The 25865-nt window shown below is 46.3% G+C and overlaps 2 protein-coding genes across 15 annotated transcripts in view; one reads left to right on the top strand and one right to left on the bottom strand.

Moving 5' to 3' along the window:
* The window catches only part of borcs8 (BLOC-1 related complex subunit 8), a 24051-nt gene extending 4014 nt beyond the window's left edge, over positions 1–20037 (top strand). For 2 of the 14 annotated variants that reach the window (XM_041204836.1, XM_041204835.1), the window contains exons 4-6: positions 1211–1318; positions 3420–3447; positions 12446–13088. In XM_041204836.1, the coding sequence (XP_041060770.1) occupies positions 1211–1318; positions 3420–3447; positions 12446–12532 (223 nt within the window). In that variant the 3' untranslated portion in view covers positions 12533–13088. Of the gene's footprint in view, positions 1–1210; positions 1319–3334; positions 3448–3829; positions 4653–6194; positions 6275–12445; positions 13089–19871 lie in introns of those variants that run through there. The other 12 variants (XM_041204842.1, XM_041204840.1, XR_005945156.1 and 9 more) reach the window with 11 other exon arrangements.
* tmem221 (transmembrane protein 221) lies at positions 9357–25865 on the bottom strand. The gene is made up of 2 exons (XM_041204844.1): positions 25778–25865; positions 9357–10322 (listed from the first exon to the last, which is right to left on the bottom strand). The coding sequence occupies exon 2, from the start codon at positions 10276–10278 to the stop codon at positions 9835–9837; it is 444 nt and encodes a 147-aa protein (XP_041060778.1). The 5' UTR covers positions 10279–10322; positions 25778–25865; the 3' UTR covers positions 9357–9834.

The raw sequence follows: 25865 nt of genomic DNA, 5'->3' as shown, positions 1-25865 counted from the left end.
AGCTTAGTCTGTATATACCCATGTTGTAACTAAAATGAGTGTGTAATGCTGTATGATCCCATGAATGAATAAAATTTAATGCTCAATGCGGGCAATTGTTCCATCTGCAGCACGGTCTCTGTAAATGGATTGAATAGAAGGTGTTACAGATGTTTCTCTCTCCCTCCATTGAAGGTGGTGCTCCCTGCTGGAGTTCCTTTTTTAGCTCCTCCTAGACTGTCCCCATCAAACACCCCCAGGACAGGTACAGCACAGGGTTAGATACAGAGTAAAGCTCCCTCTACACTGTCCCCATCAAACACCCCCAGGACAGGTACAGCACGGGGTTAGATACAGAGTAAAGCTCCCTCTACACTGTCCCATCAAACACTCCCAGGACAGGTACAGCACAGGCTGTCAACACCATGTCTCCGAATTACACCATTTTGGCATTTTTCCATTTGCCACACCAGCTCTCCTGGCCCATGGTCTCCCTCTGAGTGACATTGACAGTTGGTGCCAGTTTTACGCTGGCTGTCCATGTCCACTAGGACCTCAGTTGAAACCCAAACTCATTTAACATTGCAGCATTCTTGTGGCACATAGACAAGAGTAGACTTTCCTCCCAGCTCTCAGGCCTGGCATTGACTCCAGTATCAAGTGAAAGGTCAGAGCCTGACTATTTCACTGAAGCAAAATTTCTTCAACCGGGGAAATACAACCATTTTAGAAAAAAGAAAAATAAACTTGCATTTCTGCAGTGCCTTTCACAACCTCAGCACGTGCCAAACCACTTTACAACCAATGAAATACTTCTCTGAAGTGTCATCACTGTTGTGATGTAGGAGTCGGAGCTGCTGATTTGTGCTCAGCAAGGTGACTCTGTGTGCACCTTTTATAGATGTTGGTTGATGGATAATTATTTTGCAAAATACCAGAGAAACATCCTCTTCTCTTCTTCAAATTGTGCTTTGGGATCTTCTACCACTTGAGAGATGCAGATGGAATCTTGCTTTAATGTCACATCCACAAGATCTCCAGCAGTGTAGCACCCTGTCGGTATGGGGAGTATCAGCCTGGATTGTGCGCTCCAGTCTCTGGAATGGGGACTTGAACCCACAACCCTTTTGGTTCCAAACCAAGGTGCTACTGACTAAGCCATTGCTGGTGTCTACCCTGAAGGGATTAACTCTGCCTCTTTATATTTTTTTCTCCCCCACTCCCTGTATAGTGCTGTTAAAAGTATGTCCAACAGTGGGGCATACTTCAAGAACATTGAGGGGCTGCTCCGACGAGCCATCAGCATCAAGGACCAGATGAGCTCTCTGCAGAGCCGCAGGTACTGTGAGGGTCATGGGTTCTGCTTGGTATGCCTCTAGTTTCCAGTCTCCCAGTTTTAATCATTCCGCTGTCAGCTTGGGTGTGTGTCAGGGGGAATCATTACAAGCAGCACCTCAGGCCTGGGTAGCCATGCAGCCTTTGCGTATTGAGGTGAAGTTAGAATTTGCTTAAGCCAAAGCTGGCTGACTTGCCTAGAATGACCTGACAACTTCAGTGGGTAGGGGAAAACATATCATGTCACGATACCACTTAGTGGCCAGAGCCTACAGTGTGACAGATGACATAGAAAAATTGAATAGGAAATGTTGACATAGCAATTTGCAATGGTACACATCACTTATTTTTGGTCACGCCTTTCAACAATTGAAAATGAGTTCTTAACAGGAAGCGTGACATCTGCACTAGATTTTTAATGAGATAGAGAGAAATAGACAACAAATGTGATGGTGATGAAGTGCTGATTTAATGAAACCTCCTGGGGGATTATATAGTTTGATGTTTGGTTTGAATTATTTTCTTGGTAGTTGTTTTAAGTTCTGTGAGTACTGAGTGTCTATTATGGCATCAAGTGACATTATTTTTATATTGTCTCTCTTCCCCTTTATGCCTCTTTCTATGTCCTGTGCCTCCATCAGCATCATGATGCAGTCCTGCATCAAGTTATTTAGCTGGGATGGAGGGTGTGGGTGGGAAACCTTGATAAGCCCTTCTCTATGCAGAGACTGTTCGATTGTGTCAAACCATCTGCACCTTCATGCTCCCCAGGCAAGGCAAGCCTTTTGCTCAGTGAAAGGCATTTTTCAGTGATGTAAGACTATGGGACTGCTGTCTGCAGCCTGTGTGACGTTGATGGTCCGTCGACCTTGGAGGTCTCAGAAACTCTTTAATTACAGATTTGAAGAAATGAAGGCTTTACCCTGCTCCTACTCCAAAAGCGTCACCCAACTTCTTCCAAACAGGCCCTATTTTGCTGGGGTCCTGCTCCATGGAAACTGCCCCTGTTCACTTATACCTCACCAGAAGTAGCCATTCTCTATAAGCGAGCCTTGAGTGTGTCAGGAAGTTATTCAACTGTAGGAGGCATTGCACCGGAGAGCCCTCCTGTCTTCCCGCTATGTCCATCTGCACTTTACAACAGAGGATCACTGAAGGGTGATGGTGCAGAAATTCTGGCTGGTGATAATGGGAGTCACTGCCTAATCATGGCAATTAGTCCCTTTTTAATCAGTCTACAACAGACCCAAAGATTGAGAAGAATGAGAATACATTTTATGAAGGTTAGAAGAATAAAAGGTGATTTTATTGAAAAGCATAAAATTCTTAGAGGGCTTGACAGGATAGAGGCTGTTTTCCTTCTGGCTCGAAAGCCTGGAACTGGGAGGTCATAGTCTCAAGATAAGGGGTTGGCCATTTTGGACTGATTTAAGGAGAAATCTCTTCACTCAGAGGGTTGTGAATCTTTGGAATTTTCTACCCTGGAGATCCATGGATGCTTGGTCACTGAGTATTATTCAATACTGTGATCGATAAATAGGTTTTCAGACATAAAGGGAATCAAGGGAGATGGGGATAGAGCAGGAAAGTGGAGTTCATGATTTTATTGAATGGCTCATGGGGCTGTATGACCTATTCTTGCTCCTATTCATATGTCTGTCATGACATGAGGCAGGGAGATCCCTTGGTGGTGGAGAGCCTAGAAAACCATTGGTGCCATCAGCTTTTTCTTACCAAGTGTGGTACACTCATCACACCTCATGTCTCAAATTATTCCACTGTGTCATAAAATGTTATTTTCTGAAAGAAATCCATCTATCTATCTCAACCCTCAGTATTTGTGAGATGATAGATTTGCCGGAATCTGAAAGGCTGACTAGATTGTGATAGGTGGCAGGGTCAAGTTTGTGCCCTGCTTGTGACATGATTTAAATTGCACAATATTAAAATGCACTCTCAGTACTCCAGTGTTTATGTTGCATTTGCATTTTATTTTCTTTTTACCCATCGCTGCATGCAGCTTTAGTGATGTGAGTGTCTGTTACAGTTCCATTGTTACACAGGCAGTTCCTGAACCTCCCTCCTTCTCTTCTTCCTGAGTGCAGAGCCAAGCGTGCACCCCTCCCTTTCCAGGTTAGTATTGCTGAAATCTGGGGCAAAACCAAAATCTAATGCCAGGCTTGGGGCCTATGCAGCCTCAAGCACAGTTGAATCTTGAATACTTGACCAACGTGGACCTTCCAACTCGTCACATTTTTTTTTTGAGCAATCTCCTAAAATGCTTTCATTGTTATATGTTTGGTTATTGCTTTGCTTATATTTTGTATCGACCATAAAGTGGCAGTCTGAAGCTTCTCTGGACCGAAAGCAATATTTGAATCCTTAGTCAATTTGGTTATACCTCAACTTTTGGCATTTGGTTCTGTTACCACTCTAATGAAATTTACCTCAAGGTTGGAAGGTCTGCTAAAGTGCCAAGAGTTATATTTTTCTTTCAAATTTCCTCTCCCCACAGGCTGTTCAACGACCCCCACGCTCCTCTGGTCAGTAGGTTAGGTGTGTGGGTACAGAAGCAAGATCAGAGCAGCCCAGCTGACCACCTAACGGGATTGTCGAGGCATTTCGACAACATGAGCAAACAAGCCCGGCACCATTTGTATTATGTTAATTTGTGAAGCAATCGGTCAAGCAGTACAGGAAAGGTCAACAGGAGTTGAGGAGAAGATGAGGCCAATCGAGAAGTAGTGAGACCAAGCTCGGGTTTCGAAAGGCCACAGTAGGAAGAAGAACAGAAGATCATAAGAATTAGGAGCAGGAGTAGGCCATTCAGCCCATTGAGCCTGCCCTGCCATTCGATAAGGTCATGATTGTGATTGTGACTGCTCTGATTGTGGCCTTAACTCCACTCTCTTGCCAGGCCCCCGTAACCCTTGACTCCCTTGTCAATCAAAAATCTGTCTAACCCAACCTTGAATATATTCGGTGCTGGTGAAGAGAATTCTAAAGACTAATGACCTTCTGAGAGAAGAAATTCCTCCTCATCTCCACCTTAAATGGTAGACCCTCCTATTTTGAAACTCTGCTGCCCAGTTAGACCAGTTCGAGATTTCCCCACGAAGGGAAACACCTTCTCAGCACCTACCCTGTCAAGCCCCCTCAGCAGCTTATATGCTTCAATAAGATCACCTCTCATTCTTCTAAGCTAATGGGTATAGGCCCAACCTGCTCAACCATTCCTCAAAAGGAGGAAGGGAAGACTGAAGAAGGAAAGAGAGTCTGAATTTTGAGGTCTTGAGACAGAATGTGTTGAGAGCAATGATTGTCCATTGGAATTTGAGGTGAGCTTAGGGTTACCAACTCTGATTGAATTTCATGGATGTGAATGTTATTGCCCATCTCTAACTGACCTTGAGAAGGTTGTGGTGAATCATTTCCTGACAACAGAGTAGGCCATTGCATAGGGCTTTTAAAAGTCAATTACATTGCTCTGGATCTGGAGCCTCTTATAGGCCAAGCCGGGCAAGGATGGCAGATTTCCTTCTCTGAAAGGCATTAATGAACCAGATGGGATTTTTATTTTTTTTTACAACATCCTGGTAGTTTTATAGTTACCATTACTGAAACTAGCTTTTTATTCCAGATTTATTTAATTTCTCGGTTGCTGTGGTGGGATTTGAACTCATGCGTCTGATCATTAGTCTAGGCCTCTGGATTACTAGTCCAATAACTTAACCACTGTGCTACACTTCCTAGAGATTTCATGTTATGACCTGCCTTCTCCTGCCTCACACTGCTGACATTGGTCGCCCAATATTTCCATCCTATGGCTCCTGCCTTCCCATGGCCAACTGGAAAGTGTATAAGTTTTCAATTACCACAAATCCTTTTTAACCCATCTTCCGATTATTTTTATAACTGATAAACGTTCAAAGAAAATGCGGGGGGTGGGGGGAATTCACAATTTTTCTTTTTAAATGCCCCGTGATTATTCTGTAGCTGTTCACAGCAGAGCCGTGGAGATTAAATGTTTAATTCCTGGAGATTCCAGGGTAATCCTAGAGGATTGGCAGCCCCTGGGGGAGCACTGTGTGGGATGCAGCAGTTTGAACTTGGAGGAGGAAGTTCATCTTCCAATAGCAGTGGGCAATAAAACGAGGAATACAAGGAAGTGTTGTGACTGAGGGAGGCATCAGATAGCAGGGGGAGCTAATCTGAACGGCCCTCCAGCTAGTCGCTGGGACCCTTGAAGCAGCCCGAGATTCTCAGAGGTGAAGGTGACACATACCAATCATCCTATATCGCTCTAACAGATTTGAAGGAGACTGAGCAATGATGAGCCACTGGTAAATGAGGGGGGAGTGAGGAGCACCTCAGGACGATGGCAGTGGAGTTGATCCATGACTTCAAAAGGAAATTGGATAGGCACTTGAGGGGAATAGACTTGCAGGGCTGTGAGGATAGAGCAAGGGGTGGGACTGACTGGATTGCTCTACAGGAAGCTGGCATGAACTCGATGGACTGAATGCCCTCCTTCTGTGCCGTAATGAGTCAATGGCAAGTGGTTACAGTTTGGTGATTCAAGCACTAAACAGACATCAAGCTTTTTGAAAAGCTCTGTTACAGTTGAGAAGCTGAAGGTTCCTGGTCTAACTGGATCAGTGCCCAACAGATCCAACCCATCACTGCCCAAGACTTGCTGACTGGTCAAGTGGTCAGTCTCTCTCATTTTGATGTCTGTAGCTACTTTCTGTGTTGGGAAAACATCAATATAAGGGCATTTCCGACAGGGAAGAAATTTAACCTATGCGCATGCATGGTGTTTTCTTTTCTGATTGGACAACAGTTACCAAGCTATTTTGTTTTTTTTTTGTCCATCGCAGGAAGTGATGTAAAGAATGTCCTGAGCTTGGTTTGAAGAGAATGAGTCGTGTGAGCATCATTCTCATCTTCAAAAAGCCAGGTGAGCTACAGGCGACCTTTTGTTTGTCATTAAACCTTCCCATACCTCCCACCACCCACTTCACCTCCAAAGCACCCGATTTTCACTTGACCAGATAAGCAAGGTTGGGAATTCATTGACCCAAGTGCCCTCTTGTGTGTTGTTTGGGAATTAATCCCTTCCTTTGGATTCACAGCATCTCAGCTCGTTAGCCCACCACCTGCCACAGTACTGAGTTAGATTGACAAGGAAGTTTCACAGCCCTGCATCAATGGATAGGCTTAGGGAAGAGGAGGTTATCAGTTAGATCAGTACGTTTAGACTCGGGGCTAATGCCAAATGCTGTTGGTGTGATCTGCAAACCCCACCCCTTACTGGAAGGTGTGTGCATCTATTGTTGAGGGAAGGAGAGGATTGAGCAGGATTGTGATGCCAAGAGAGGATTAAGCAGGGTTGTGATGCCCCATAAGGTAAGATAGACCACCCAAGTGTCTATGAACCAGCTTTCAGCTTTGGCGAATATTGGTGGGCTGTTCAACCATAGAGGGCTTCGCAGCCGGGCCTAATCCTTCCCCTTTGTCTGTTCTGGGAGTGCCAAGTTACAAGCCTGTAACATCCAATTCACCGCCCTGACCTAGCATAACTGACTCGGCACGATTCTGCATTTAATGGCATTCCGAGCGATCAGTCGAGCAGTACTTCCCAAAGATCTGCCTTATGTATCAGTTGGCGTCACTCCGGGAAACAGGAATGTTTCCGTATGTTGGCGATTAAGCGCATTTTATGCTTTAACCTATTGGGATTGTTACCCTTCCTGCGACAGGTGAAACCATCATTGTACCAATTGTCACCTCCGCTGTCTAAGTAACAGAATCAGAGAATTGTTCACTGTAATAAACTGTGAGGGGGGTGAGAATTTGTCCGTCTGAAGCTGAGTACAAAAATGTAAATCCCCTTCCCAAACCACCCAACTTGAATCTGCATTGTTTGAAAACATAAATACCCTCACATAAAACTTTGTGAAAAATTAGTTCTTTTCCTTCCATCCTCTGTATGGCTGGAGGGGCTGCCTCTCACTCTGACCCCCCCCCCCCAACCCCCAGTCTGTTTACAGTTAGCTGAGATGATGGGCAGGGTGACTCACTTTAATTGGCCTCAGCATCTCAGGGGTTCAGTTCACCACCCTGACCTAGCATAACTAACCCAGCACGGGAAAGTGTGTGACGCTCTGTGTGTGTTGCGGAGTTGTGGCGAGGGGGCTGCGTCAGCTTGGGATTCTGCTCTTAATCACTATTTAGTGATTGCTCCTGGAAAATATACATGTCTCTATGTATGTGTGGAAACTGGAAGAAAAGTATGGAGCTCAGATGCGATGCCTTCCAAGGCCAAATAGCCATTAAATGCATATGTTCCCCAGCAGTCCGAGTCCCAAGCTCTAAGGGGGCAGAGGAAATTGGAATTCTAAGCAAACCCAGCTTGAAATAAACCCAAACTTATTACAAGCCACCACTTGACATGACATAAAGCTGTGCAGGGTGTGCAAAGGTGTACTGAGGTGGAATGCTGACTGACGTTAAGACAGCAGGCACAGAGACATCCCAAGTTTCAAACCAAGTTTGTGCTAAGTTAGTTCATCTCGTCCAGGGATATTGATGAGGAAGCTCCCATGGGATCAGCCTCATCTCCCCCAGGGTGAAGATGGAAAATCAGTCAAAGGTTCCACTGGCGGCAGGAAAAGGGCTCAGGTTCAGGTGTGACTCCCTCCAGAGTTGAGCAGCCTGTTGACATCTCCCAAGATTTGAACATAGAGGGTTGTGGAGGGAAGCTGGCACCTTTACATTAATGACTGCAACATGGCAAAGGGAATAGGGACTTGGGAGTCCTAGTCCAGGATTCTCTTAAGGTTAACTTGCAGGTTGAGTCGATAGTTAGGAAGGCAAATGCAATGTTGGCATTTATTTCGAGAGGACTAGAATATAAAAGCAGGGATGTGCTGCTGAGGCTTTATAAGGCTCTGGTCAGACCATATTTAGAATATTGTGAGCAGTTTTGGGCCCCGTATCTCAGGAAGGATGTTCTGGCCCTGGAGAGGGTCCAGAGGAGGTTCACGAGAACGATCCCAGGAATGAAAGGCTTAACAAATGAGGAATGTTTGAGGACTCTGGGTCTATACACGATGGAGTTTAGAAGGATGAGGGGGGATCTGATTGAAACTTACAGAATACTGAAAGGCCTGGATAGAATGGACATGGGGAAGATGTTTCCATTAGTAGGAGAGACTAGGACCCGAGGGCACAGCCTCAGAGTAAAGGGAAGACCTTTTAGAACAGAGATGAGGAGAAACTTCTTTAGCCAGAGAGTGGTGAATCTATGGAATTCATTGCCACAGAAGGCTGTGGAGGCCAGGTCATTGAGTGTATTTAAGACTGAGATAGATAGGTTCTTGATTGGTAAGGGGATCAAAGGTTATGGGGAGAAGGTGGGATATTGGGGTTGAGAAAGTTATCATCCATGATTGAATGGCGGAGCAGACTCGTTGGGCCGAATGGCCTAATTTCTGCTCCTATGTCTTATGGTCTAGTCAAAAATATATATCTGCAAAAGGAGTCTGTTTTCTTAGGTTAAAAAGTAGCAGCACTAAGACATTCTTGTTCTCATTCAATTAATTCAACTTTTTGCCCTTGTTTTAAGTTTAAAAAAAGATTGCCCCAGCCAGTAATCAAATGTGGTAAATTTCTTCACCTGCACTTGGTGCTCAGTGGTGGCTTTCACTCCTAATGAAGGTGAGACTCCCACTTCTGAAGAAATTGGAACAGACTTTGCTGCCAAAATAATGGCGAGTTTCATGAGGCTCGCATTTACCAAAGTGGAAATTGTCCCAGCAACTTGAGGCGAGGAAGATATACCCTGTGAATTGCTGATCGCCATGAGTTGCTGGTCAGTTTGCACCGCTCTGCCATCAGTGATGTGTAAATAGCAGCTCACCCTCAATTTTCCCGTGAGTTTAGTGAAATTGCTGCATTTTGTGCGTTAAATAAACTCTCTGCAGAAAGTTAGGACTGCGACATAACAGCGTAAGTAACTTTTAATGAGGAAATTTACGTTCCTGCTCAACTTCTTCGGCCCTGAAAGGGAATAATTGAAACTGGAATCTCATTCCTGTAGGTAGTAAATTGTTAGAGATTTTTAAAATTGAATATTTTTCTTGCTTTTCATTTGTCTATATTTTTCAATCTTTTCTTAATCCAGTCTTTCTTCCCCTTTCTTTTTTGCTATCTGATTTTGACTTTAACTTTACCAGCTTGCTTCTCCATTGCTCTGTGTTCCTTTCTTGGTTCATTCAGAAGGTTGGTCCTGTCGATTTACCTGTTGTTGCCCCATTGCCTATGCCGTGCTGACCCTGCAACTCACAGTCCAAAATCTTTCTCCGAGCAGAAGGGTGAGGCAGGGACGGCATTGGGGGAGGACGAGGGAGGGTGGTACGAAAAGTCTTCACTAACGGGGTCACGCATGCGCCTGTGGAATCTCTGCCAATATTGGCAGCGGCTGCACCAGTCTGGTCACTGCTGACGACACCGGGCTCAGACCAGCGTTGAGTCCTTCCTGCAGACGGTTCCCTTGCGTGCCAGGACCCGCCTCATTTCATGCGTCACCCCATCCCACGGCCCGGCACACGGCCTGCTACGTTCTGCCGACAGCGCCTGTGAACGCCCGTACCCATCACGCCCTGCAAGGCCGGCACGGCTCGCCGAAGTGGCCACGTAAAAGGCCTTCTGCTCCCGGTAGCGTTCGTAGGCGGTCTCTCTGCGGAAAGCCGGCAAGTGCGACTCTTCCTCCTCTTCCTCCCTGTGATCCGAACGCTCCGGCTCCTGCCAGCCGCCTCTCGGGGTGGGGTTGTTCTCAAACAGTGTGGTGCCACGCTCTGGGAGTCTGGCCCTGCCCGCACACCAAGCCTTCACCAGGGCATGGATGACAATGATGAAGAGCACCAGTACCCCACCAGCGAGGACACTGGCGCTTGCCATTGCGCTCTCGTTTTCGAACTCCAACAGCACGTAAATGGAGAGAGCTGGAAGAAAAGTACAGGGATCGCTGTAAAATCCCACAGAGCTGATAATAATGCATGATAAAAAATCTCCAAGCATCAGTACCACAACTGGGAAAATGCAAGAAGCTGTTTCTTTCAATTCATTTTTTTTTGTGTCTACCAAATGTCGGCATCAGATACACCGTGAAAATAACACCCCCTACATTGTTCCCAGGGCAGGTACAGCACGGGGTTAAATACAGAGTAAAGTTCCCTCTACACTGTCCCCATCAAACACTCCCCAGGGCAGGTACAGCACGGGGTTAGATACAGAGTAAAGCTCCCTCTGCACTGTCCCCATCAAACACTCCCAGGGCACGTACAGCACGGGGTTAGATACAGAGTAAATCTCCCTCTACACTGCCCCCATCAAACACTCCCCAGGGCAGGTACAGCACGTGGTTAGATACAGAGTAAAGCTCCCTCTACACTGTCCCCATCAAACACTCCTCAGGGCAGGTACAGCACTAGATTAGATACAGAGTAAAGCTCCCTCTACACTGTCCCCATCAAACACTCCCAGGACAGGTACAGCACGGGGTTAGATACAGAGTAAAGCTCCCTCTACACTGTCCCCATCAAACACTCCCAGGACAGGTACAGCACGGGGTTAGATACAGAGTAAAGCTCCCTTTACACTGCCCCAGCCTCTGTTCCAAAGAGACATTTTTCTTTTTTCCATACCAGCCATCTAAGAGTAAAGCTCTCTACACTGAGTGGCATAGAGGTACATGTGCGCTACATTTAATTTTGGGCATTAAACTTCCTGATGGATGTACTCGGAGGGTTTGCACTTCAGATTCATCAGAAGGTAACTGGGATGAAAATGGTTAAATTATGCAGATAGGTTGCATAGACTAGTCTTGTATTTTCTTGAGTATGGTAGATTATGGGGTAATCTAATTGAGGTGCTTAAGATGATTAAAGGAGTTGATAAGGCAGATAGAGATAAACTGTTTCCTCTGGTGGGAAGAGTCTGGAACAAGGGGACATAACCTTATGATTAGAGCCAGGACATTCAGGGATAATATCTGGAAGCAATTCACACACAGGCTTCTGAAAATCTGGAACTCTCTCTGCCAAAAAGCTGTAGACGCTGGGAACCAATTGAAAGTTTAAAATTGAGGTTGAACTATTTTTGTTAGGTAAAGATATTAATGATTACAATAATAAGGCAGGTAGATGGAGTTTAGCAACAGATCAGCCATGAGCTAATTGAATAGCAGAACAGGCTCGAGGGGCTGAATAGCCTCCTCCTGTTCCCACGTCTGCATTCCAGATAAAGAGGAACTAGTCTGAGGCCGGAAAACCCTTTTTTTGCCTCAGGAAGCTTAACTATATTTTTGGTTTCAAGAACATTCCCAGATATTAGCTACTGATTAGGCCTCTGTGGATCTCAAACTTCGCTCCTTTCAGATGTCGTTGACCGAAGGGATCACTTTCGGACTTAACTATTGTTTTCTTGTCTCTGCCCAAGGTGGGAAGATCAGTTTTTGTTTCAGACCTCTTCAGAATTGCTGTTTTCCCTCAGACATTCCCTCAGACTATTATACAACACCACATCCAATCATCACAGAATGCCATTTCAAAGTGTTGGTCACTTAGAGGTATCAGCTGTGACTCCTCAGCACTCTGACTCAGAAGGTTGTGGGTTCAACACTCCACAGACTTGAGTCCATGAAGGTTAAAGCTGATGCACCCCAGCGAGGGATTGCTGCACTGTCAGAGGTGCTGACTTTTGGCTGAGACGTTAAACTGAGATCCTGTTTGCCCTCTGTTTCCACAGAGCCACAAGTTATTTTCCTTTTCAAGTATTTATCAAATTTGCTTCTGAAAGTTATCATTGCTACTTTTTTCTGGATTCTAGATCATAACAGATCTAGGAGTAGGAACCATGTCCCACTCCTACCCTCCCCCCAGTTGACCCCTCCTCCTCAGCACGCAGGTATTGAGGCTAATTGTAGTGTTCAAACTGGTGTCCTGGGCGAGATCAGAGATCTCACCTAGGGACATCTCATCTTTATGGGTCAGTATCTACCCAGCAAGACATTTACCCATCGAGTCTAACACTAATGGGGCTGACGTACGGTTTGATTTCTCCGCAGTGTTGGATGGTGTATTCAGTGAACAATGGTCGCAAGGCTCGTTCCGGACAGCGCGAAGAAAAGGGATCAGATGGGATAAGGTTCTGAAGGAGATGGACAGTTATTGGCACTGGTGTGTTTTACCCGTGCGTGTCTTTGTATGTGTGTTTTCACAAGCATAGAAAGAAACCTCTTTACTTTGCTGAGCTCAGCTTTTACAAGGAAACGGCTTCAACTTCTTCCCATCAGAATTTTACAACAGCACGGAAGCAGCTATTTCAGAGAAGTTAAGTCACGTGCAGATGAATTGTACCTATCCCAGTAGTCTGCCCCTGCATCCCCCAGAAAACTTGCACTATTGTATAAGAGGGCAGGGAACTCACTTGTCTGCTCCGTGTTTGAGTTTATGTACAAAGGAAATTGGCTTCCATTACCTTCCTAGCCATCTACACCCTTTCCATGGTGTCCTAAAGATACAGGTTTGTTTTCTGTACAAGACTTTATGGTTCCTTTGTTTGAAAGTCCTCACTGCCGATCTTGGGATACAGAGACTGCTGAGAAAAGGGGCTGACCTCGGGAGAATACTTGACACTACTTCTGTGGGTTTGCATTAACCATAAAACCTTGTGCGTGAGTATTGTACTAAATAAATGGATGGAGAGAACAGACTGCCTTGATAACAAGATGCTTTTCTATCTTTAGTACAGGTGACCCCATCCCACACACTAGAGAATTTGTCACCAGGTCTCTCTCGTCATCATCCATCTCTAATTTTGAAGTTCAGCACACTGAATTACATCGGATTTTACAGAAACAGGCTGTTCAGTGCAACAGGCCTCTGCTAATGTTTATGCTCCTCAAGTCTTCTCCCAGTCTCACCACTATCACCCTAAACTATCCCTTTCACCCTCATGTGTTTATCTGGCTTTCCCTTAAATGTATCTGTCCTATTCATCTCAACTATCCATGTTGGTACTACATCCTCTGGGTACAGAAGGTTCCACTGAACTTCTGGTTGGATTTATTGGTGACTCTCTTGTATTTATGACCTCCTAGTTCTGGGTTTCCTGTCAAGCGGAAACATCTTCTCTACATCTACCCTATTAGGTTACCCCTCAGCCTTTTCTTTTAGACTCCTAGACGTTTACAGCACAGAAGGAGACAATTCGGCCCATCGTGTCTGTGCCAGTCAACAAGGATCTGACTACACTAATCCCACTTTCCAGCGCTTGGCCCATAGCCCTGGGGGCTATGGCAATGCAAGTGAATATCTAAATAATTCTTAAATGTAACGAGAGTTTCTGACTCAACCACCCTTTCAGGCAGCAAGTTCTAGATTCCCACCACCCTCTGGGTGAAAACATTTCTCCTCAACTCACCTCTTAGCCGTCTACCTCTTAGCTTAAATCTATGCCTCTGCTTATTGAATCCTCTACTAATGGAAAAAGTGCCTTCCTATCCACCCTATAATCTTATACACCTCTATCAGATCCCCTCCCAACCTTCATTGCTCCAACGAAAACAACCCCAGCCTATCCAATCTTTCCTCATAGCTCAGACCCTCCAGCCCAGGCAGCATCCTGGTAAATCTCCTCTGCACCCTCTCCAGTGCAATCACATCCTTCTATAACGTGGTGCCCAGAACTGCACTCAATACTCCAGTTATGGCCTAAACAGCATTTTATACAGTTCCAGCATAACCTCCCTGCTTTTGTATTCTGTGCCTCGGCTAATAAAGACAAGTATCCCACATGCCTTCTTAACCATCTTATCTACCTGTCCTGCTACCTTCCAGAGGAAAGAGTCCCAGCCTGTTTCAAGTCTTTCAGTATAATGATTTTATCAAGGTGTGTCACAGAGTGACAGACTGTGGGTCTGTTCTCACAGTCTGTTTCCTACGCCTGTTAAGGTTCTGATTTCATTGCTAAGTGCTGAGGCCAACAATAATGGGAGGCCCAAGTGTGAAGGGCCCAGGTGTGATTGACAGCCTGAGTAGAAGTGCTATCGTTGGGCTCAGCACCCTAAGGTTGCTCCTGTGCATTTCCCGGTGGTTGCCTTCAGATTAGCCTTGGTAAGGAACTAGGAAAGGGGTGGGGGTCACTGGATTTGGGCATAGGGTGAAGAAGGTCAAAGGTCCTCTGCTAGTTTACTGGGCAAACCCACCTTTGTTCTCCAGGTCTGGCTGACACTGTGAATCCTGTTCCTGATCACTAACCAACAACTCATGCAAGTGTGCATGCCAGTTAAGCACAGGACTGAGGTTGACCTGATCCTCTTCCCCACCCTGCCACATTTCCCCCACCCCACCCTGCCGTGCCCCGCCATTCCACAGTCACAGCCCTCAAAAGTCCAGGCTAATACATGACAAATGGCCAGTTGGTTGAGGTATCGGAACAATTGACGTGGTTGAATGTAGGGAAAAGGAAAGAGCTTGCGTTTATGCCATATTTTTGGATGTGCCAACGTGTTGAACAGCTAATGGTTTACTTCTGAACTGTAGCCACCGCTGTATTGGAAACGTGACAGGAAATGTGCACATGGTAAGGTACCACACGATATCAATGAACAGTTCATATGTGGTTTTGATGGTGGCAAATGAGGGATGAGTATTGTCCAGGAGACCATGAAAGTGCTCTGTTCTTCAAAAATAGTGCCACGGGATCTATTACGTCCATCCACACAGGGAGATGGAGGATCAGTTTAACATCCCATCCAAACGGCAGCATCTCAGAGAGTGCAGTGCTCCTTTAGTACTGCACTGCGGAGTGCCACCTGGATTAGTGCTGAAATTTCAGGAGCGGGACTGACTTACTGACTCCAAAATGAGAGCGCTATCCTCTCAAGAAGAAAGATTACATTTTGTGACCGTAGCACATCCCAAAGCGCATTACAGGCAATGAAAGACTTTTTGAAGTGTAGTCACCATTGTACAGTAGGAAATGCAGGAGCCAATTTGCGCACTGCAAGCTCTCACAAACAACAGCGGGATAATGACCAGATAATCTGTCTTAGTGATGCTAATCGAGGGATAAATATTGGCTAGGGACACCAGGGAGAACGCCTCTGCTCATCTTCAAAATAATGCCACGGGATCTTTTATGTCCAATTGAGAGCACCTTGGTTTAGTGTCTCATCTAAAAGAGATCTAAACTGACGTTTCAGGTGTTGCCTACAGGAGGGTTTGGAAGATGTTATCCCTGCTGTTTCACAACTTACCAGCCAGATATACGATGACACCCAGACAGAACGCACTGAGGGCCACACGGCGGGAAGATCGACTATTCAGAAGAATCCAACCAGTTCTGGAACAGGAGAGAAAGCAGAAATGGACCCGGGGTGAGAATCCTGGCTACCTCACTGAGATTAATTTTCTATAACTTATCATTTTACAAAAGCAACAGTTATAATAGTGTGGGCGATCAAACAAGGTTCCTGAACTGGTTTTTAAAATTTTAATCCTCGTTTTCAAATCCCTCTAGGGCCTCGTCCCCTCTTTAGCTCTGTAATCCCTTCAAACCCCACAACTCTCTGAGATATCTTCTCTTCCCCCGATTCTGGCCACATGTGTGTCATGGAGCTAAGATGCCACACGATGTTTTTATGAAATGTGTATATATATATATATATATATATATATATATCAATGTAGCTACTCTGAAATTTAAAAAAAAACTGGACAAAGACTTTAAAAAGACTGAAGCTATGTCAGCCTGTAATCCTGACCAAAAGGAACTTTCTGGCAATATCTGCGAAGCTGACACCTCACTATCTCTGAAGAGATCAAATTTAAAGTGAATTATACAAAGGTCATCAGCATTTCCTAAATCAGGCCTGGCCAACAGAGACTACCAGTCTGCTAGGATAAAGGACCCTGCAACTTCCTTTGAAATTCTTAAAGGTTGGTACATTAACGATCTCAAGAATCCGGACAAAGGAATATACATCCCTTGTCAATGCCAAAGTGGACGGGTGGGAATCATGTGACAACACCCCCCCCCCCCCCGCCCTCCCCCCGCCAGCTGAAAGAACCAATCACACTGCCTTGCTGCACTGCCAATCAGTCTGCCATTTTCCATCTAGCACGTAGCAACTTAGAAAAAGGGCTCTTTCCAGATTTGAATACCTGCCCACCACCCCTGCCCCCCTCCCACTGTTTCTACTGCAACCTCTGTACCAGCGTCTACAAGACTAATTAATCTCTGTGTGCCTATTCCACTGTGGAAGTCATCTCTACTGGAAAATTGAATTATTTAGCATCAGTCTTCAACCTGCCAACCTCTGAAAAAATACATAATTGGACTTTTGATTCTAGACTCTGAATTCATGTGAAACAATAATTCTTTGCACTGTGGTCTTTGCCAAGTAACCCTTTCTTACTCTATCTTGCTGCTTTTATTCTGGGGGGGCTAAGTAGCGACACCCACCCCCGCATCATTTTTAGTGTGTGCAAATAAACTAACCCTCTGAGTATACCTATCTCGAGTTTGCTGTGGGGTTATTACTAAAAATTGGATGACACCTGAAACTGAGGGATTGGGAAAAACGCCACTTGTTTATACAGGGGGAAGTCAGAAAAACAAAACAAAACACATCTCTGTTTACGGACGGGTGGTGAGAGGAGGAATCAGGGCTGTATAAATTAAACCCCCTCCTGTCCATAACAGAAATTGGGAATTCAAGTCTGGGATCCCATTTGAATTTGACCAGAGTCCAAGTTAAGAGACGAGCCAAATCTGATACAAAAGAGTCAACTGGAAGCCAAAAAGGGGAAAGCTCGTTGGCTGGAGCAAATTTTAAAAAACACCACAGCAAATTTCTTTTCCCTTAACGCTTAAGAAAATGGCAGCTTTTGATGCCCAGATGTGGATCAAACAGGGGATTTGACTGGCGCAGCTTTGCCAGCCATTAGCACAGAACAATTGAAAGTTTTAGCTGGCGGGGGGGGGGTGGTGTGGTATAGTTAAAATTGCCCAATAAAATGAAAAGAAGTGAACTGATCCAGCTAATGGTAGGGCGTTTGGATCTCATGTTACCAGTAGAGCAGCTAGATCTAGAGCTCAACCGTGACTCTGAAACACCTCGCCTAGCTAATCTTGAGCTGGGAAATTGGAAATGGAGCTAGCAGCTCAAAGTGATAGAGACCCTAGACAACTGGAAGCTGCAAGGGAGAATCTCCCTCTGCCTGGTAGCACCCCCTATCTCTCTAACCCTGAACCACTCTCTGAGGCCCTCAAGTTTGCTAGGTTTGTTTCCAAATTCGAAGAGAATGTTGTGACATAATTTTTTGCCACTTTTGAGAAAATAGCAGGACAGCTAAAATGGCCATCGGGTATCTGGATATTTTTAATTCAAGGGCAGCTGTCAGGGAGAGCCGACTCCATGCAGACTCCTGACGTGTGCCTGAATTATGAGCCGACCGATGCTGCTATCCTAAGTGCCTATGAGTTAGCCCTGAAGGCATGTCGCCAGCAATTCCGGAACGCTCGTAAGAAACCCACCCAAACCTACGCTGAATTTGAATGGCTGAAGCAAATCGCATTTGACCGATAGATAAAACCTATTAAGAATCCCACGTACCTATGAGGGGCTGTGTGAGTTGGTATTGTTGGAGGAGTTTAAAAATTGTTTACCCTCCAACCTGTGAATACACTTGGAGGAACAGAGAATCCTCACAGCCTGGGACTCAGCTGTCATACCAGACATCTATGATCTCACCCTTAGGCCTGGAAACTCGGGCAGGCTCTTTCCAAACTCTTCCCACGAGCACTGGAAAGACAAGCAGGGTGATCTAGATAGAACAGGCCCCCCCCACCCAGAAAAGGAAACACAAAAGAGGGTTCTAGAAACCCATCTCAGCCTGAAAGGAGAACCTCCAGAGACCGGTGTGTTCTCATCGCAATCAAATAGACCATTCCAAACCTGAGTACTGGAGAATGCACGAAAGGCCTATTGGTCTAATAGGGCACCATAGGAGTAGGTCCCTGAAAGACGCCCCAATGGTTAGTGCAGCAGAGCAGGCAGAGGCTCTCGCTACAGAAACTTACCCTTTGGTGGGCATGGCAACATGTGTGTCTGAGCCAGACAAACTCCCAGACAGCTTCAGGAGTTTTGTCCTGTCAGGAACAGTGTGCCCCCACCCCTCCCAACATGTAAGCAAGTCCATTGAACTGCTCTGGGACACATGGGCTGCTCAGTCCTTAATGTTGGAGGGAAACTTTAACTTAAACCTATTCCCCCCCCCCCATCCCGGTCCTTTCTGAAGGCCAAAGCCGTGACCCGTGGAGTGGGAGGAGGATCTGTGCTTGCGCCCCTCCATAAGGTCCACCTAGACTGTGACCTTGTTTCAGGATCTATTATAGTAGGAATTGTCCCTGAACTACCAGTAGTGGGAAGCGATTTCCTTCTTGGAAATGATTTGGCAGCAAGATGTTAGCCAGTGAAAGAGAAGAGGCCCCAAAAGGTGAAATAGCCATGAACCTTGAGCGAAAGCTGTTCGAAACCAGGCCAGTAAAGTCAAAAGAGGTCCAGGAAAGTCCACAGAGTATCCCAGAATTAAATAGGGACCGGAGAAGTGCCAAAGCCGGGAAATAAATGGTGAGGGAGATGTCCCACATAGCTGAAGAGTCTAAAGGAAGACAGGTTATTAAGCCCCAGGAAGGAAAACGGTAAGGACTTGCCTGAAGTATGACCAACAGAAACATTTCCGACATTAAATAGGGACAAAGGGAGTACTCAAACCGATGAGCATATAGGGAGTGTGATGCCTCAAGTGGAACTGCACCACCATTTGAGGATAGTGGTGTTCCAGGGGACATGGAACAAGTTAGGAAAGCACCCCCTCCAAAGCCAAAGGCCACAGCCAGGAGGCCATTGATTGGCCCGGCCGGTAGTTTTATGGCAAATTTAAATGTGGACCAGAAAAGTTCCCAAATTGGCCCAGAAAGAGTGAGGGTAATGCCCCACTTAGTTGAAAAGCCACCAAGAGGTACAGCAAGATCTGACCATCCACCAGGGGGCAGTAGTGTCCCAAAAGACACAAGGCTTATCACCCAACTGACCAGCAGAGGGACCCCAACCAGATTGGAACCCTATGCTCACCCACCTTAAATGTCCTCCTTAAACCTCTGCCTCCCTACCTTTCTCCTGCATTTAAGATATTTCTTAAGGCCTACTCTACCTGTCCTCCTCATTATCTTATGTGGCTTGGTTGGTGCCAGATTTGTCAGATAATGTTCTTGTGAAGTGCCTTGGGACGTTTCAGCATGTTGGGTGCAAGTTGATTCTGCGTGTGCTTTCTAAGGAAAGTGCAGTTCACAGCCTCCCCACATATACGGTGTAACTTATATCCCTCCCTCCAGGCCTGTGGGCCTCGCATCGTCCACGTACTTCTGGGATCAAAAACGCAGGGAACATTAACAAAATTCCTTATCCCGTTTTGTTGAAGCAGGCATCCATGCTGAGAGCAGAGTAGGACACGCTGCCACCCACAACAATGAAAGAAGTCCGACTCTGCCTGAGTCAGGAGCCTGAATCTTCCGTTCGCCCTCGCAGGCCGACGCGTCAAGAGACACGCGCTGATGTCGGGTATGCGTTCCGATGTCACCGTGCCTCATTCCGATCTTCAGTTCAGCGGGCGCACACCAGAGTCATCTGCACCCCTGCCAAACTGTCAAAGGCCTGTTAAGGCCATTAATCAACTACTTGAGGCACTTGTCAGGGATGTCCGTCCAACCTTAAGGTTGGGGGGGGGGTGCGGTGGTGGGAGGGTGGAGGGGGCAGGCGAAGAGCCCAGGCGGCTTTCACATTTTTCATGGAACCTCATCCACAGGCGAGATGAGGTTTCATGAAGGGTTTATAAGTTTAATAAAAATTGTCCCAGCTCATGTGGCACTGTCACAGGAAGGGACATGTCTGAGTAATTTTTTTCAATTCTTTATTTCAAGTTTTCACAATCAGATTAATCTCCCTGGGGCACGGGAGCTGCCTCAAGGGGATTTCTGCGCTCTTTCGGCCCCGACTCTCCCTCCCCCACCCTCACAGGGAACGCTGAGCGCTTCTGGGTGCGCATCACACTGGGCGGGGCCTTAATTGGCCCACCCGCGTAAATTGGCGGCGTGCAGCTGATTGCGGGTGGCGATTGGCTGTGCGTCCACTCCCGCCCAGTCTGCATGGCGGGGAGAAAACTCTCCCCAGGGATACTGCCCAGCCCGCACAGCGGGGAGAAATCTCTCCCCAGGGTTACTGCATTTACGTCATACCTTTCACAATCTCATTGACATCCCCAAGATGCTTAACAGCCAATTAAGTACTTTTTAAAGTGTAACCGCTTGTAATTTTGGAAACAAGACAGCCAAGCTGTAAATGCAATGGGATAATGATCAGATAATCTGTTTATGTGATGTTTGTTGAGGGATAAATGTTTACCAGGACTTCGGGGAGAACTCCCTTGCTCTTCTTTGGAATAGTGCTATTGGATTTTAATACATCCACCTGACTGGGCAGATGGTTTCATGTCTCACCGTACCTCTGACAGTGCAGCACTTAGGTTCCTTCTCAAACCTCTCTATCTCACCCTGCTCCTTTAAGTTATTCCTTAAAATTTAACTTTGACCGCCCATCCTAATATTTGCTTATGTGCTAACCATGACTCAGATAGTAATATACTCTTACCTCTGAATCACAAGGTTCCAGGTTCAAATCCCACTCCGGGGCTTGAACACAAAAATTAAGGATGACACTCCAGTGCAGTACTGAGGGAGTGCTCCACAGTTGGCGGTGCTGTCTTTCAGATGAGATTTTAAACCGAGGCCCGATCTGCCTACTCAGGCGGATGCAGAAGATCCCATGGCTCTATTGCAAAGAGCAGCACAGGAGTTCTCCCCGGTGTGCTGGCAAATATTCACCCCTCAATCAACATCACAAAATTAGATTATCTGGTCATTATTATATTACTGTTTGTGGGAGCTTTGTGTGCAAATTGGCTCCCGCGTTTCCTGCATTACAGTAGTGAATACATTTTAAAAATACTTCATTGGCTGTAAAGTGCTTTGAGACATCAGTGGTTGTGAAAAGCACGGTATAAAGGAGAGCCTTCTTTATAATGGCTTCATTGTCAAATTTTGTCCGATAACACAGCCCTAAAGTGCATTGGGACATTTTACTATGTTGAAGGCATTATGTAAGTGTATGTTGATGCTGCAGGACATTGTTTATAGAAATACTCAGGACGAGAAGCTTACCAAGTATTCTTACAGCGTCGCTTTACACTGTGACCTGACGAGTCCTTTCACTCAATACCTTCCCCTTCTTCCGTCCCTTCTAAACTGGAACCAAAACAACCCCCGGTAAAACTGCTATTCGAAATGAATTCTCGTCAAACAAAGTCTGTGGGAAAGCAGCGATGGATGGAAGCAAATTCGCACGTATTGATATTCCATTTAAAAAGAGTTAATTCAAACCGGTGCTGGCTGCAGAACAGGCAGGTTTAAGGTGGCACGTTCACTCTGATCTGGGCCAACCTGGCTCCCTGCGAAAGGGGCCTGTCCTGGAGGGGGGTTGGGGTGGTCTTTCTATTGCAAAAAGGCTCACACAAAGACTGTGGTTCATTAGACTCACTGCTCACGCAATTGAATGCTTTCCCCCCACGTTGTGACTGATTATAGAATCAGGTCTTGGTCAAAGCCACAAAGCTTTTCATTCTTTAACAACTTTACTTCTTTCCCTGCTGCCTCAGTTGATAGATGCGCTTTCCACTGCGGTCAAGAGAGACATCAACAAGCTGATAATTGAGGCACCACACTTCAGTAGAGGCAATGCTGCACTGTCAAGGAGTGCCATCTGTCAGTTGAGACATCAAAGCTAGACCCTGTCTGCTGTCAAAGATGGACATAAAAGATCCCATGTTCAACTATTTCAAAGAAGAGTGGTAGAGCTCTCCCTGGTGAACTGGCCAATATTTCCCCCTCAGCCAACATCACTTAAAAAAAAGGTTATCTGGTTATTATCATATTGTCGTTTATGGAAGCTTGCTGTGCAAAAATTGGGGGTCATGCTTCCTGCATTATTCCTTAAAGCCCTTTAAAAAATGCTGAAGTGACTATGAACTCTGTTAGGACAGAACTGAACAAGAAATTGATCTAAATGAAAATCGAGCAGCTTCTGTAACAGCTGGGCAACACAATACCAGCTGGGCAGACTTGGACATCCAGCCCATTGTCTCTCAGAATTCAAGCTGGCCTCGTTGCGCTGAATTACTGCATTATTCCAACTGTCCAGCACTGTAGCTGCAGAGCGTAGATCCCCAGAGAATACCACCCAACTTGGACTGTGACTTGCTCCATGTTACATAGTCCACACTGGAGTTATACTCCACATGGTGCCAAGCTCACCTCAGCCTCCTAGGGGTGACTTCACATAGTTTGGTACCAATCAGCTATGGATGGAATAGGAGTTATGCTCCAGGGACTTCAATTTATCCTAATATTGACTAGGCTAGTGAATTAGTTAAGCACCCTAAAGAGAAAGGGATAGTGGGATCAGCTGAGTTGGTCTTGCAGAGAGTTGGCATGGATAAGATGGGCCAAATGACCTCCTTCTGTGTTGTAACAATTCAGTGATTCTAGTTGGCCTCAAGCTCATGACATTCCATGGCGGTGACCTCACTGAAGCTGTGTCCTATAAACATTATGACCCAAATCGGCCTTAGCAGTGGGTTTACTGCCAGGGCCATTGGCTCCTGAATTTGTCAGAATCAGTGAATGGAACATTCCCAGGTTTAATTCATTATTGCCAGGAACTCAGACCAACATTGTGGCATATGGGCCAGATTTTAACCAACCACCCATTTCTAGTCAACCAGAGTGGTGTGGGACTGGAGTCACACGGCAGACTTGGTAAGGAGAGCTAGTTTTCTTCCCTGAAGTTCATACTGAACCTGTTCACCAGTGCAACAGGTTCATGGTCTAGCGATTCATTTTTAAATTGCCTCCAAATTCTCACACTGCCACTGCCATAGCAAAAATGGGGTCAATGGGAATCAGGGGGAAAACTCTTTGCTGGCTGGAGTCACACCTAGCACCAAGAAAGATGGTTATGGATGTTGGAGGTCAGCCATCTCAGCTCCAGGACATCACTGCAGGAGTTCCTCACGGTAGTGTCCTCGGCCCAACCATCTTCAGCTGCTTCAATGACCTTCCTTCCATCACAAGATCAGAAACGGGGATGTTTGCTAACTGCACAATGTTCAGCACCATTCGCGACTCCTCAGATACTGAAGCAGTCCATGTCCAAATGCAGCAAGACCTGGACAATATCCAGGCTTGGGCTGACAAGTGGCAAGTAACATTTGTTCCAGGCAATGACCATCTCCAACAAGGGAGAATCTAACCATCACCCCTTTTCATTCAATGGCATTACCATCACGGAATCCCCCACTATCAACATCCTGGTGGGTGCCATTGACCAGAAACAGAACTGGACTAGCCATATAAATATAATGGCTTGAAATCCTGCAACGAGTAACTCACCTCCTGACTCCCCAAAGCCTGCCCACCATCGACACAGACACAAATCAGGAATGTGATGGAATACTTCCCACTTGCCTGGATGACTGCAGCTCCCACAACACTCAAGAAGCTTGACACCGTCTAGGACAAAGTAGCCCACTTGACTGGCACCACATCCACAAACATTCACTCCCTCCACCATCGATGCACAGTAACAGCAGGTGTGTACCATCTACAAGATGCATTGCAGGAACTTACCTAGGCTCCTTTGACAGAACCTTCTAAGCCCACGACCACTACCATCTAGAAGGACAAGGGCAGCAGATAGATGGGAACACCACCACCTGGAAGTTCCCCTCCAAGTCACTTGCCATCCTGACTTGGAAATATATCACCGTTCTTTCACTGTTGCTGGGCCAAGATCCTGGAACTCCCTCCCTGACAGCCCTGTGGGTGTACGTACACTGCATGGACTGAAGCTGTTCAAGAAAGCTGCTCACCATCACCTTCTCAAGGGCAACTAGGGATGGGCAATAAATGCTGGCCCAGCCAGTGAAGCCCACATCCCATGAATGAATAACAAAAAGGTTTAAATTCACATCCCCTGGATTATCAGTCTAGGCCTTTGCGTTACTGGAATTAAACCTTGAAACCATTGTGGATTGTTGTTAAAAACCCATCTGGTTCACTAATGTCCTATAGGGAAGGAAATCTGGCGTGCTTACCTGGTCTGGCCTACATGTGACTCCAGACCCACATCAATGTGGTTGACTCTTAAATGCCCCCTGAAATGGCCTAGCAAACCACTAAGTTCTCAAGGGCAATTAAGGATGGGCAACAAATGCTGGCCTAGCCAGTGATGTCCCCATGCTGCGAACAACTAAAAATACTAGTAGCATAACTATGGTAACCCTGTGCATAACACCTTAAAACCAGGACAGGGACAATTTTGCACTTGTATTGCGACCTTGGTAATATTTAACCCTGAGATGAGCTTCTGTGCCATCATTAAGACCACCTATTTTCACCTCCTGAACATTGCCCAACTCCGCCCCTGCTTCAGCTCATCGGCTGCTGAAACCCTCATCTCTGCTTTTGTTACCTTTTGACTTGACTACTGCAACACCACCTCCCCACCGGTTTCCTACATTCTATCCTCCATTAACTGAAACACTCTGCTGCCCGTGTCCTGTACAGACCATGACCTGCTTGCTCACCTACACTGGCTCCCAGTCAAACAACACCTCGTTTTTTAAAATTCAAATCCTTGCTTTCAAATCCCTGCAGACCCTAACTCTGTAGTCTCCAGCCCTTACGAATCTCCGGGATCTTTGTCCTCTTCAAATCTGGCCTCTTAATCACTCTGCCATTGGAGCCAAGCTGAAGCCTTAAGCTTTGGCATTCCCTCCGTACACTTCTCTGCCTCCCTACCCCGCCCCCTCTCTCTCTCTCTCTCTCATCCTTTCATACACTTCGAAAAGCTCATCGCTCTGACCGAGCTTCTGGTCAGCTGCCTTATGTGGCTTGTTGGGGGGCGGGGGGGTCAAATCTTGCTGATGACCCTCCTGTGAAACAACCTGGGATGTTTGACTGCATTCAAGGCGCCACAGCAACGCAACCCGTTGGGCGCTAACTGGGTAGCCCTTTCAAAAGAGCTAGCACAGCTCTGATGGGCTGAGTGGCTTCCTCCTGGGGAACTATCCTGATTCCGAACGGTTTGCCACAGAACCGTCGCTGCACCCGTGAAAAGCCACTTGCACTTGGTCAATAATCATTAAAGCCAGCGACCCCCACCCCCCTTCCCCTTCCCCTCCCAACACATCACTGTCTCTGTCCATTTTTTTTTTACCTGTCCGCTTCTCCCCCGCAGACCTCAGCGGCCAGGTAGCCTTGCATCAGAGCCAGGAGCAGGCAGCACAGGTGCAGCGCCACCGAGA

The sequence above is a fragment of the Carcharodon carcharias genome, chromosome 14, assembly GCF_017639515.1.
Source record: "Carcharodon carcharias isolate sCarCar2 chromosome 14, sCarCar2.pri, whole genome shotgun sequence".
NCBI classification, from domain to species: domain Eukaryota; kingdom Metazoa; phylum Chordata; class Chondrichthyes; order Lamniformes; family Lamnidae; genus Carcharodon; species Carcharodon carcharias.
This window is presented reverse-complemented; position numbering and strand designations above follow the sequence as displayed.

Bases quoted from the DNA above. Each gene is read 5' to 3' on its own strand.
- tmem221 (XM_041204844.1), bottom strand. From the start codon at position 10,278: ATGGCAAGCGCCAGTGTCCTCGCTGGTGGGGTACTGGTGCTCTTCATC.